Source organism: Malania oleifera, chromosome 9, assembly GCF_029873635.1.
Source record: "Malania oleifera isolate guangnan ecotype guangnan chromosome 9, ASM2987363v1, whole genome shotgun sequence".
In the NCBI taxonomy this organism is placed as follows: domain Eukaryota; kingdom Viridiplantae; phylum Streptophyta; class Magnoliopsida; order Santalales; family Ximeniaceae; genus Malania; species Malania oleifera.
In genome coordinates this window covers 25,338,602-25,352,959 of record NC_080425.1, presented here as the reverse complement: position 1 = coordinate 25,352,959, position 14,358 = coordinate 25,338,602, and the positions used below count along the sequence as shown (strand labels likewise).

Below are 14,358 nucleotides of genomic sequence, written 5' to 3'. Positions count from 1 at the left end.
TTTGCTGATGACCTTATTCTATTCTCTTGAGGGGATTATTTTTCAGTTAGAAAGTTGATGGACTGCTTGGAGAGGTTCTCGGTTTGCTCTGGGCTGAAAGCAAACCCTTCAAAGTCAAACATATACACAGCGGGTTTGGGGGGACACGAGTTGGACAGTATCAGGAAGCCTACTGATTTCTCTGAAGGAAGCTTTCCCTTTCGGTATTTGGGTATCCCATTAGCTTCTACTAGGCTCAATGTTACCCATTACTCTCCTTTGATTGCAAGAATTGATAATATTATTGGTTCATGGCCTGTGAAAACTCTAACTTATGCAGGGAGGTTAGAATTAATCAATTCAGTGGTACAAGGAACTGAATGCTTCTGGCTCTCTATTTTCCCAATCCCAGTGGCAGTCTTGAACCATGTGGTTAGATTGTGCAGAGTGTTTTTGTGGGGAGGTAAATCTAAGCCACTTGTTGCATGGAAAGAGGTATGTCTACCAAAGAAAGAAGGTGGTTTGGGTGTGTTTGACTTGAAAGCCTGGAACAGAGCCCTTCTTACAAGAACATTATGGAACATCCACATGAAAAAAGATTTCCTTTGGTTGAAATGGATAAATCAGGTTTAACTAAAAGGGGGAAGTGTATGGGAAGCTACGATAAGGCATGAAGACTCTCCCTTATTTAAGAAAGTGGTGGCGTTAAAAAATTTATTGATTCAGCAATGTGGAGGCAGTGGGCACAGCAGCTCAGATCGTGGACTTCAGGAGACCATATTTCCTGTTCAGAAGCTTACCAGTTTTGGAGAGATAGGGGTACCATTAGACCTTGGCATTCTTTGATTTGGAAAATGGGCTGGACACCGAAGCACTCATTCATTTTATGGTTAAGTGCTAAGAACAAGCTGCTAACAAGCGACAAGTTAATAGGCAAAGATAAGGATAAGCCTTGTGTTCTCTGCAATTCTGAAGTGGAGACAGTGGATCACCTTTTTTTCAGATGCAAGAAAAGTGCAGAGGCGTGGAACTACTTAAGGGGTTGGCTTGGATGGAAGAGAGGCATGCCATCGTTAAAAGCAGCACTTAAATGGCTTCACAAGTTAAGAGGAACTGGATTCCAAACGGTGGTGAAAAGGGCTTGCTTGGCCTCGACTGTTTACTGTCTATGGCATTTCAGGAACATGAAAAATTTTGAAGGCAAGGACACGCCGATTGAAGCTATTATAAAATATATCCAGATGCATATATATAAAACTGTGTATGAAAATTTTCCATATCTTCAGGAGTTTAGGAGCTGAGAGGGAAAGTTCTAGATGTTTGATGTAAATTCTTTTGCTTTGATTGTATCATGTTTTGATCTGGCTGGTTAGCCCCTGGGTATGGCCAGGTTAGATTGTATATAGATGGTATGGTGGGATTTCCTTTCATGTTTGATTGTGTCAGATATGATCCCTGGGGATGCCCAGTGTACTCGTATATATTAGCTTGAGGAATATATTTACTTTTACGGATCAAAAAAAAAAAAAAAGGATGCACCACAGCCTAACGGAGAGGAAAAGTGGCCCTAAACAACTCTCAAACCAACCAAACAATCAGATTTGAAAACCAATTAGGCAAAGATAGGGGGGGAAGGAAAGAGAAAAAAGAAAGCAAGACACTCCAAAATAGACTCGGATAAATCAGATTTAGTGGAGATCAGTGCCCTGACCCCATGTCATAAAGTTAGAGATGGCAAAGAAAAGACAAGAAGGAGAGAAAAATCTGATGACAGTTTTCTGGAGCATTATGTACTGCTCTAGGTCTGTCCTCATATATATTAATAATTGAAAGACACGCAAGAAAAAAATACCACCAATCACAGCTCATAATTGCCAATATAGAGTATTCTCTTCAAATACCCTTAAAATACCTGACTTGAATGGAGAGGCAAAAATAGCTTCGTTAATGTACAGGGCACAGGGCTCCAACTGTCTAGTTCTAGTTTTTTCTCTCTCCTAGGGGCTCCCAAAGACATTGCCCAAACTCTTGAAGAGAATAGAGCAGTATTGCAACACTAAAAGAAACTATGCAACATAGACAAAAATCCAAATGAGAAAGGATTGAAGGCGGATGAGAGAACTGGAGAGGGCACATCACAATCCTAGAAAAATAAAAGAAACAAGAGCCTAGAGAAGAGTTTCGAGAATTTCACCCTCTTGAACACATCCAGGGACGAGATGGCAACACCCAGACACGTATTGCCAGTTCAATCGAGATTACGGACATGACACTAAATATTGTCAAGAATGCAATAAAAGCCCTCATTGGATAAGGGTCAGTAAGAAAGTCTATGGTATAGCCCAAACAATAGAAAAAGAAAGTTGGTGACAATGACGAGAACTTAATGGAGATGATCAAAGGCATCCCTGAAGGACCTATGCAAGGGGATACCTCCTTTGCATAGAGAGCTTCATCTCGTCAATTACAACCCCCCTCGCCAAACAAGTCATCTCCTTCTCACAGGAAAGCCTCTAACGGCTGCCCTTCATGATGATGACCAAGTGGTGACCTTTGTAATTACGACTATGATGTAAAATGAGTCTCATCAGCACTGGCGACCTTTGATCGGATGAATATTAGCCAAGATTGCTTGATGCTGATCAAAGCACCCTCTTGAAGTTGATCAAAACACCCTTGCCCAAGTTTGTAGGAGACGTCATACAATCTCAAGGGATGATCTCTCCACAGATGTCAGCACACCCTGAAGAAGTCTAATATTAGAGTAGATGTTTTAGTGGAAAAGACTCCCTCTAATAATTCTATCTTGAATAGCTCCGGCCACGGTTGTCGCATCAACATATCCCTTGATGGTGAAGTTTCCAACCCAACATAGTACCAAGGAGTTTAAAGAAAGGAGAGGAAAGCTTTGTAGCAGTGCACTTTTATGGCAATCATTTGGTGTGTTTGGTTGTAGAGAATTGCAAAAATTTTAAGGGTGTGACTACTTCTATGAACCTGCTTTGGAGCAGAGAGGTGTTTGTCGCATTGCTGTGATGTTCAGCAAATGGATTCTTTCAACACAATCTTTGGAGGACTAAAAGCAAGATAGGTTAGCTTTGCTTCATTGAGTTGTTTTGTAATTCCATTTTTTCCTTTTTCTTTAGCTGTTTTCCCTTTGTAAAGGAGGAGTTCTTGTTCTCCTTGTTTTAATGCTCATTTTTTGTTGTATTCATTCCTCCTTCATCTAATACTGTTCTTTGTCTGTCAAAAAGGAAAAATGTTCTTGAACAGTAAGGTACCAAAATTCAAACTCGACCACCCTCTCCTAGGCAGAGGACCACCTACATCATTTAGGCTGCCCATTCATATATATTTTCAACATAGATTTAGGAAACTATGAAAGTATTAGATTTTTGTTTGTGTTGTATAATTTTCTGCTATGTTGGGATATAAATAGTAAATACTTTGGTAGTTGAAGTGTATGGACAACCATCACACTTGAATTCAGAACTGGTTTCCTCTCTCCCTCTGGCTCTCATGCAGCCATCTCACCCTTCTTCTTCTTCTTCTTCCTCCTCCTCCTCCTCCTTTCTTCTAATTCCTCGTCCTTCTCCCCTTCCCCTCTTTCTGTTTCTCTCTCCATTCTGTTTCTGATTTTTTATTCTGTCCAGCAATAGTCTCTCTATTTCTCCATTCTTCTTTCATCTTCTCCTCTCTTGAGCTCTTCCTTATCTTGCCCCATTTCTGTTTCTTACTGTCCAACATGACAAACTCCCCCCCCCCCCCCCCCCCCCCCCCAAAAAAAAAAAAGATCTACCAGTGACTTCCCAACTCACAATATGATCACTCCTCTCACTAATGCCTAGATAAAAGAAACTCTCTCATCACTGTCTTTACCTTGAGAGAAATGTCTATAGGGAACCAGAATAAATGGAAAATTATTTGGACAGAAGAGCAGCATTTGAGTGACTTGCTTCATTAGTTCCACAAATTTTAAAGAAAACAACTAATCAACCCCTAACATAAACATAATCAGTGCAAGGTATCAGACTGGCTCACAAGGATATGTCCCCTGTGATAGCTTAACCTCGCCTAGTTATAATTGGTCAACTGCAAGACATGCCTTGTAGAGTTAGGGGATAACCACGTGATTCATTGTTGCCACTATCTACCATTTTCTAAACTTCTAAAAAAATAGAGACATCTTCAGCATTCTCATATTTTTTCAGTGTAACTCTGTAAGGGTGTTACATCCAAACTGAAAGGTCAGAGATTCAATCATGGAGCAGTGGCACAGTGCCCCCAAGCATGGAGGTAAGACGGTGTACATCTTGCCTCCCCAACCCCCCCAATGGTGTGGGAGCCTTGTGCACTGAATGTCATATTTTTCAGCATTCTCATTTTTTAAAATAATCAAATATGACCAACTTTATTTATCAGGTTAAAGCTTTGGAGTAACATTAGAAGAGACCACTATATACTTTATGGTGCAGAATAAGACTCAATTTGAGAAGAAAACTTGTTCTAGAAAGTATGTGATTGCTCTCATAATTTCCTTTCATCACCAGAAAAAACAGACATCCTAATAATGATTCCACGTATGTATTCGTTTTTTCTTTGTTTTCATCCGTGAATCATGCATCTGTTATGAATCATAACCATTTCATATCAACTGTAAAGAATCATTTCCCACCAAGCAGCAGCAGGAACAGTAGTGTTCAGATTTTCTCTCTAGGATCAGTTAATACAACTACTAGTTTACAGAATAAAATTGGCAACCTTAATGTCTTAAAAATTCAGTTACAGATTGATGGCCAATTGAAGTTTAAACTTCAGTATCTATTGAAATTTGAAAAATATGAATTATTTTCAAAAGTTAACAACATAATTAATGCACTGAAAAAAAACAGGAAAAGATTTTAATGCACAACACAACGATGCAATAGGCAAAGGCCCAGAGACCCTAAAACCACACACTCTTTCAGGAAATCAACCTAGCCTTCCTTGCAGGAGGCAGGAGATGAGCTACTGAGCCACAGGTCCATGCTCATTTAACAATGCATTATTATTCCCCTTTCCTTTGGATCAACATAATCATATTGGAGAAAATAAAATTTTAAAAGATGTGACCAATACATGTTACCACACTCTTTAGTTCAAGTGCTTACCCTGTCATGTCAGTCCGTCCAAAAGTGGTTTTCAAGCCAACTACTCCACAGAGAGAAGAAGGGATACGAACTGAACCTGTCTTTTACATATGCAGAACATAAAAAATATGATATATTTAAAAAAAAAAAAAAGGAAAGATATATCACTTAAAGTCCTGACAATTTACGTGTTAACAACCTCCACCATCTGTTCCAAGTGCTGCAGAACATAGTCCAGAAGCTACAATTGCTGCTGGGGCAGAGGAAGATCCGCCAGTGTACCTTTCTAATGCATGTGGATTTCTTGTTGTTCTGTAACAAGGAAAGGGTTTATGACGTCATTTCTCATATTCTGCGAAGATCAAAATTTTTATTCTCTTATTTTGCTCATTAGGAAGAACCAAGCCCCAGATATGCTTCTATCACCATCCTATGACAGACTTTAAGAGATTAAAAAGGAAATTTGGCAGTCACGCTATCAATAAAAATACTATCTTAAAAACTATTAAAGCAGAATATTTAAAACCCACATATTAGGTAACTGAGTATAAATGTGAATGGATCATGATCATAATTGCCAGTAATTGCCAAGTCACCTGATTGAATTAGAAAGGGCGGAGACAGTGACCTCCCCCAAGATGCAAACTTTCTAAGGTTTCATAAATCCCACAGATCTCTCATGAGGTTTGGGGAAAAAAAGAAATGAACAAAGGAAAATGCAGACCTTCCCAGAGGTCTTAAAAAACTCATGGACCTCCCTTCACATTGATTTATGGGACAATTATACCCCCTTCAGGGGAGGTCCTCATGTTTTTGCCAAACGTTAGGGAGGACTATGGATTCTTCAAACCTCAAGTGAGGTCGGCATTTTTTGCCAAATATCAAGGGAGACTTGTAGAAGTTTTTAAACCTCAGAAGAGGTCCACATCCTTTCACCACACCTCAAGGGAGGTCAATGTTTCTTGCTCAATTAGAAAAGAGAAAAAAAAATTAAAAGTAGATGCCTCTTTTCCAATTGTACATTAATTATGAATTAATCTCAAATTTTGGCCAATAATTAAGTAATGATTAAATGATTACTATCCATATCATTCCCATAATTCTTGTTAGGAATTGGACCTGCAACATAGCCAAGATTGATCATGAGATCTGTGGCATATTAGTCTCAAGATAACATAGAGAGATTTGGCTTGATGAGCTCAAACTAGGGTTTGTTAACGGAGTCCTAACCCCCTTAACCCTTCCTTAGCTAGCAAAAGTGTTTGCAACATGTTACCTTTATTTTCTTTCAAACTGGTCACATCACATGTCACCATGTCATTCAGCTAGTCAAACCCGTTTCTCTAGCCTTGCACAGCCTCCACCCAATTGGAAGAGGATTTGACCTTCAACACTATAAACAACCCCCTCCCCCCAACTCAATTGGGAGGCTGTGTTTTAGCCATCAATTTCTTAACACTTTCCCTCTCTAACAAGAGCTTCTCTCTCTAGAATCCTTACATCCTTGCATCATTCCCACACTTGGATCCCTAAGACACCATAGCTCGATCCTTACATCACTCACACTCCATCCACCTACCAGGCTACCACCCATATTTTAACTAAAAAGGATCACTTGGTTTCTTCTCTTGGCCCTCTATACATTCTCTTGTTACTTGTATGCAGCATAGCCTGATTCCCAAATTCAAGAACCTTGGGCTACACTGCAATCACGCTAAGGGGTGATCACATAAAGTAATGGCCCCAAAGAAGCAATGCAATCTCCTGGAAGCGGTAGGCACAGCCCATTACTTAAGGAGAGTAGAAATATTGGGCAACCATTCCGCTGAGCAACAAAATTCCAACATTCAAGATATTATTTCCTTATCTAACTCAGCTAATGCAGATGTTTCAATCCTCCCAAAAAGAGGACGTTCAATATCCTCGAAGACAATATAAGGATACTTAACCAAACAATGGATACTGTCAACCAAATTCTCCAAGCATCCGTTGTCGCCATCCAACCCCAAAGCACTACAAAAGCTCCCTCATCAACCCCGCTTCAAAGGAGAATGATGATTCTATCCACACCCATGTTGTTTCTAGACAGCATGATAATATATAATGCTCCACCATCCACTAAAAGAGTTCCATCCATATCAGATCTTTCTTTATCTACCCAAGTGCCCCTTCCTAGAAAAACCATCTCAACTACATCCTTAGCACTCGCATCCTACTCACTTTCATGCACGGTCTTAAATTTCCACAAAACAATTGAAATTTCCCTTTTCCACCACCTTGGAATTTTTTTTTTTTTTTTTTTTAAATGGCAGTCAATTTCCATCTTACAAAACTTTTGTTGAAGTTTCAACCAAAATTTATCAAAATCTGTAAGCTTAGGGTTGGTATCATTTATGTTACTTGTTTCCTATTTTCATTTCTATACAGGGAAGAAACAGATTATAACAATACATTTGTTTATGTTGTTAGCTTCAAGCTGTTAAAAAATAAATAAAATAAAATAAAACCTAAAAACTATATTTTATGTTTTCCAATTGCTCCTGTTGCCAAAATATTTTAATATGCAGAATTAAACTTTTTGCAAATTTTAATATTCATTTTATACGTATTTTTTAATTAAAATAAAAATAAAATAACTATGTGAATTGAAAATATAATTAAAATAAAAATGGCCATAAAATTTCTGAAAATTTGAAAAATATTAAGTCATTTTAAAAAATATTTTTCATTTTTCAAAATAAAATAAAACCTAAAAACTATATTTTATGTTTTCCAATTGCTCCTGTTGCCAAAATATTTTAATATGCAGAATTAAATTTTTTGCGAATTATAATATTCATTTTATACGTATTTTTTAATTAAAATAAAAACAAAATAACTATGTGAATTGAAAATATAATTAAAATAAAAATGGCCATAAAATTTCTGAAAATTTGAAAAATATTAAGTCATTTTAAAAAATATTTTTCATTTTTCAATTTTCATGTACAATAGGATTGTTCTTATACACTAAAATATTGCACTAAAAAATGAGTTATATTATTTAAATCAAATTTTAAATTGCTATTTGATTCAAGGACAAAAATGAACATTTGTTCAATCAAGCTTTTAATTTGTGTTAGTTTTATAAATATTAACCAAACAATTTCTTGCTTTTCATTATTTCTGGTATCCAATTTTCATTTTTTATTTTCATTTTTATAATTTTAGGCAATGATACCAATGGCCCTTAGAAAATGTTTTCGAAATTTTGATTATAGGGAAAATTTTCATGAGTTTGAAAATTGAGAGTCAAAAACCAAAATTGAAATTTATCTTTCAAAAACTCTTTTATTTTATTGAAATGAGGATTATTACAAGAAGGATATGAATGATAACTTTCAATTTTTAAAATTTTATGCAAAATTGAACTGAGTTTAGCTCTAACATTTTATTTGACCTTCTATCTCAAACATATTTATTTGCCTAAAGACTAATATGTAATTGATTTCTGAATTTCATTTATGTTAATAGAATATATTTAATGTGGCTATTGTATTATTGATATTGCACCTTTCACATCACGTGCCTGTTATTGGCATACTTTAATTGCAATATGTAAGTTTTAAATCTTGCATTACTATGTCTATTAACTGAATTTTCGCCCAAAAAAAAACCATATTTTACTACTAATTCCCATTTTTTTTAAAATGGAAATGGCATTGAATTTTTTGTACTTTTGAAGCCTTGAAATTTAAACTCTTTGTTACTTGAGAACTCCTTTGAAGATGTCCAAAGGACATCCCATACAAGGCCCAAAAGGCAAATGCCCCTTTTCCATTTTTGCCACAAGTATCATTTAATCTCAAATTTTGGGCCATAAGTATGCAATAATTAATCCCAAAAAAATGGGGATGGCATTGAATTTTTTGTACTTTTGAAGCCTTGAAATTTTAGTTGAAATTGAAATTTTAACTCTCGTTGCTTGAGAAATCCTCTGAAGATATTTAAAGGACTTCCCATTCAAGGCCCTAAAAACAGATGCCCCTTTTCCATTTTTGCCACAATAATCAATTAATCTCAAATTTTGGCCCATAGGTAAGCAATAATTACATAATTACTATCTGATTTCCATAATTCAGCAGGAATTAGACCCACTGTCATCCCAAATTAATCATAGAATATGTGACCAATCCCTCAATTAATCCTAGGTCTCATAATGATGTCAAGACATTTAGCTTGGTAACTAGCCAACTAAAGTGTTCACCATATATCACCATGAAACATGTTTTTCGCCTGCTCCATGCCACCCTTTTCTCCCATTGACCAGACCTTATTCAAACCCTTTTAATTGGATCAGCATTATAAATATGCAACCCTCCCCCCCCCCCCCCCCCCCCCCCCCCCCCCAGTTCTTACTTCATTTGAGAGGACATGCTTTAGCCATTCCTTTTGCTTAAGAGTCTATAAATAGAGCTTCTCCCTCTAGAATCTTCAGATTTTTACACCAAACCCCATACTTGGACTTCAAAGGACACTTTACCCCCACTCCTACATCATCCTACTATTTCCAGCTGACCTAACAATTGAGCTCCTAAGGATTACCCAGTTCTCTTCTCTTGGTAATCTCCAGTTCCTCCTATTACTTGTTTGTAACACTATATAATCCTAAAATTCAAACACCACCATCTAATGCAGCAAATCTGTTCAGAATTTAGATGCTATAACAGGACACATGTCTTAAAAAGATTTGTTACATAATTACTGAATAAAACTACAATTTTGCATTCTCAAATAAGCATACAAACATGCATTCTTGCATGCATGCAGGCATGAATATACAGACACACATTGAATAAATTAAGCTATCTATAAGAGAAAATGAGCCAACTGCTGGCGAAAAACTGAAGGAGGCCCAGAAAAATATGTTAACAGCAGGTCATAAAATGAAACAGAATTTGAAAGGTTTAATATCAGTAAACTAAGGATCATTTTTATGTACTGCTCAAATAATGATGATTAAAGAATTTGGAAGAGCAAACATCAATGTCGAAAATCTGAATAGAAAAAATTTGACCGCAAGGAAACCATCGAATTTTTTTGTGCAATATGAAAGGTAAACAATAGAAATGGTCCTATTTTTAGCTTTTTCCTTTCATGTTATAGAACTTAACATGCATGCTGACACACACTCAGGATCATGAACCACCATTGATTTTCTGCGACTATGGGTATTATTTTCAATTTTAGCAATTCAGAGTTTGGGTGTTTAAATCCATATTCAATATGTTTACAAACATCATAGCTGCAAAATAGAACTTACCCATAGTTTGGATTGTTACCAGTTGTCCCCATGCCCAATTCATGCATATTTGCCTTTCCAACAAAAATCACGCCACAGCTACGCAATTTTGAAACACATACTGCATCTTTTTTAACAGGCCGAACTTCATGATACCATGTTGTTGCACCTATTGTCATAGAGCATTGAGCTAGAAATGCTAATATTGTAAACTGACCTTGAAGAAGAAGATTGTGAGAAAACATTACCATTTGATGGGTGGGGATAGCAATCTATATCATCCTTAATCGCCATGAATATCCCATCCAAAATTGATAATGGATTACCTGCAAAGTCAAGATGCATGGCTTCCTTCAAGGATAATTATGGTTCGGCACAGCCACATTTAGGAGCCATTTGTTTGATTACCTTAAGATAAAGGATATATTTGAACCAGTTCTATTTAGTAAAGGGGTCACACATGAGAGCATTTGGTGGCAGCTATTAATTTTCTAAAATTGGTCTGACTGAATTGAGAAAATTCAGTTTATTTTTTATTTTTTACCTTTTATATAAAATGAAGCAACAGAAAAAACCCAAGACCCAAACGGTTAATCTTAAAATAATAAAATTTTTGTTTAATAATAATTTCTATTTTTATTTATAATTATCAAATAAATATATGATAAGAAAAATATTATTTAGAGTAAGTTAAAATCTTTGATTTATGTAATTACCTCTTAATTTTACCAAATAGTTATGCTCTTGACACTTGACAGGGTTGAAATTGGAAAACAACACAAGGTCAGATACAATAGACTTAACAATTAAAATAATTTTAGTATTCTAATTTAGTGATCGATACGAGTTAAAATTCAGAGCTGGTTTTCACAAAATCAGATTTGAATTCCACATCCTGAACTTGACACTTAATTTTACAGAAAGCCCTCTTAATACTCATATGTTGTGCGATACATCTGAAATAACATTCAAAAACATGTTTAAAGCAGCAATACCTTCCTCAAACCTCTGAGTAGAAGCTACAGCTTGCTTCCTGACTTCCTCAGCATTGAACGAAATCAATAATGGTGCTGGGGGATTCTTATTGCTGAACTCCTCCATAACTGAGATGATTCGCTCGGCAACCTGTGCACTGAAATTTTTCATTTGTAATTAAGTAAACTGTAACAGAAACCAAGAATTTATCCGTAACTTACCATAGAAGGGGTAGAAATTCGAGACCGATAGGCATATGCATAGTCACGGATCTTCCAATACCGAAACGAAATATTCATATCACCAGTCCAGCAGCTAGCAGGATCATAATGTGGAAGACAATTCAAGGCTGTTTGAACCCTGTCTTCAGGTTTTCCATCCTCTTGCAGGAGGACAACGCCAGCTTCCGGCTCTAAACCCATATGATCTAAAGCTGATTAGCAAAATTTATTCACAGAGAAACCTGCTTTTACATCCATAACTTAAGCTATTTATTTTATGCATGGTTCCACATTACTAGTTCCCCCTCCAAAATGAATTAATCAATACATAAGCTAGTGAGCCTCTACATTCTAAGATATATAATTCAAACAAAAAGAACTACAACAATGCACTTAACCTCCTACTCAATTGAAGAGAGCTTAATCATGCTGTCAAAGAAACAAAATGAACCCAACTCTCTTACAATTTCGTGCACAGACATAGAAGTATAGAACCATGTGTATGAGTGAAACCAAAGAGATTAGAGAATGAGAATAAACCTTGAGGAGGAAATTCAGGTTTGAACATAGGGCGTTCTGGTATTACAGTATCTTCCAACAACTGTAGATAACGCATAAAATGATTTAATCTCTCCCAGTTAAATTCACAAAAATGATCTAAGAGCAAGAGTCCCATCGTTAAGGAAAAGCAAAGAGAACAAAGAATTTGCAAACAACATACCTCAGACAACTTGTTCTGCTTTTTGAGGTATTGCACTACCAAATAACCTATCAGTGGAGTTTCAACTATCTTCACGAATAATTTCAACCAATACCCGGTCAAATGAGGAGCTACACGTCAAAGAATCAGCATCCAAACAAAATAAGCACCCAGAGACCTTTTGTAGATCATAACCGAATGAATCCCATTAACTCAAACGCTAAATCTAAAATTATATTACTACTATGAATTGCGAAACTGAGCAAACCTTGGATTACTTCAGGCTCGTATTTCACAGCGGTCAAGTCAACCTCTTCAACGGGCAACATCACACGCTTCTTCCCCATCTTTAATTACGACAAAAACAACAATGTCTCAGCGAGAAATGCATCGGTTGTACAAGAAGAACTAAGAAAGTCAATAAAACATATGGTCGAGCATCTAAAATGCAGTTTTACTTGCTTGTTTGCTTGCTCTTTTCTGAGGTATTCGATCGAATCAGCCAGACACACACCGACAATATCAAACACTTAAAACAGCAAAAAACTCCCTTAGATTTCCAAACTTGCTTCACAAACCTCTGAAATTATTGCCGAATGCAGATTGGAGAGAGACAGAGAGAGAGAGAGAGAGAGGTGAGCCGTGAAGCAGCGGGAGCTTTCAATGACGAGAGTAGAGGATGAAAGTCAAAGTCGTAATTTGGGTGGCGGTTGGGACTATAGCCTCATTGAATCCGGCTAGAACAGGCGGAGCACATGCTCCGCTGGTGCACCCTATACCGAACCAATCACATACCAAGAAGTCAACAACAAGAAAAAAAAATTGTCCTACTTGCTTAGGCATTTTAAATTTTCCCTTCAAAACATCGTTGTTAAGGAGTTTTATGGCATGTTTGCTACCGTCAATATTTTTTTATTTTCTATTTTTCATATTTATACAGTAAATAAATATATTATAAAAATATGTTCATTTATATTCTCAGTTTTCTATTTCTAGTTTTCACCTATTTGTGAAAAAAAATTAAAATTAGATTTTATGATTTTTAATTATTTCAATAATTTTATTGTCAGAAAACTTTAATATTCAAAATTAGTTTTTAGATTAAATTATTAATTTTATAAACAATTTATGATTAAAATTATAATAAAATAATCATATGAATTCAAATACAATTAAAATTAAAATATTTATAAAGTGTAAAATGATTAAAAAATAATAAAAGTCAATTGCAAAATATTTTTATTGTTTTTTAGTTATCATATACGATAACATTGTCAATATAAATTGAATTTTGAAAATGTAACAATTGAGTAAAATAATTATAATAGTTTTTATTTTCATTATGATGGAATTAGTGTATTCCCAAAAGGGCGGTGAATTGGGTAATTAAAATATTTTAGCTAATTTAAACATTTCGCCAATTCACCACAAATCATATCTCATTCAAATATAGTCATGTATGTAAAGTGATTAAGTTATGTGTGCAGACATACACATCTAGAGCATATCTCATTTAAAATAAATGTGTGCGTGCAAATAATTATATTCATGGATGAACAAGCATACACATTTTGAATTTAAAGAACAGTAATTAAATGAGAGAGAGAGAGAGACACACACACACACACACACGATTTGTTATCGAGGTTCGGCTAAACCAGCCTACGTCCCCACCTTGGGCATAACCCCCAAGGATTCCACTAAGTGCTCACTTTAATTGCGCGGAGCGATGGCACTTACAATTCTCTCCTTACTGGGTGAGGAATACCCCAAGTCACATTACAGGGCTGACTCCAACCTACACACCTCTAATTACGGGAGGAATACCCCAACTCAATTATCAGGCTGAGTCGAACTAGTCTCCCCAATTCAATTATGAGCTGAACCTAATCGATCTCCTATACGGGGCAGAAACTCTCCAATTCAATTTACGGGCTGAACCCAACTAGTACATTAAAAATATTTTTGTACAAATGAATGGTTCTAAATACAAGCAAAGATGTACAACGATGAAGCTCTAAAACATGCACTCTAGTATGATATGAATTTTTGTGCTCAATAGAGTATGTATGT

At 35.9% G+C, this 14,358-nt stretch overlaps 1 protein-coding gene across 3 annotated transcripts in view; it reads right to left on the bottom strand.

The window, feature by feature from the left end:
* LOC131163994 (fatty acid amide hydrolase) overlaps nt 1-13,102 on the bottom strand; it is a 79,307-nt gene extending 66,205 nt beyond the window's left edge. Inside the window, exons 1-10 of one of the 3 annotated variants that reach the window (XM_058120865.1) lie at nt 12,744-13,102; nt 12,554-12,632; nt 12,307-12,416; nt 12,126-12,186; nt 11,586-11,776; nt 11,385-11,514; nt 10,638-10,715; nt 10,411-10,558; nt 5,308-5,420; nt 5,130-5,205 (exon numbers count right to left, since the gene is read on the bottom strand). In XM_058120865.1, coding sequence (XP_057976848.1) covers nt 5,130-5,205; nt 5,308-5,420; nt 10,411-10,558; nt 10,638-10,715; nt 11,385-11,514; nt 11,586-11,776; nt 12,126-12,186; nt 12,307-12,416; nt 12,554-12,632 — 986 coding nt within the window. In that variant the 5' untranslated portion in view covers nt 12,744-13,102. The remainder of the gene's footprint in view (nt 1-5,129; nt 5,206-5,307; nt 5,421-10,410; nt 10,559-10,637; nt 10,716-11,384; nt 11,515-11,585; nt 11,777-12,125; nt 12,187-12,306; nt 12,417-12,553; nt 12,633-12,743) is intronic. The other 2 variants (XM_058120866.1, XM_058120867.1) reach the window with 2 other exon arrangements.
* Between the last annotated feature and the right edge of the window lie 1,256 nt (nt 13,103-14,358).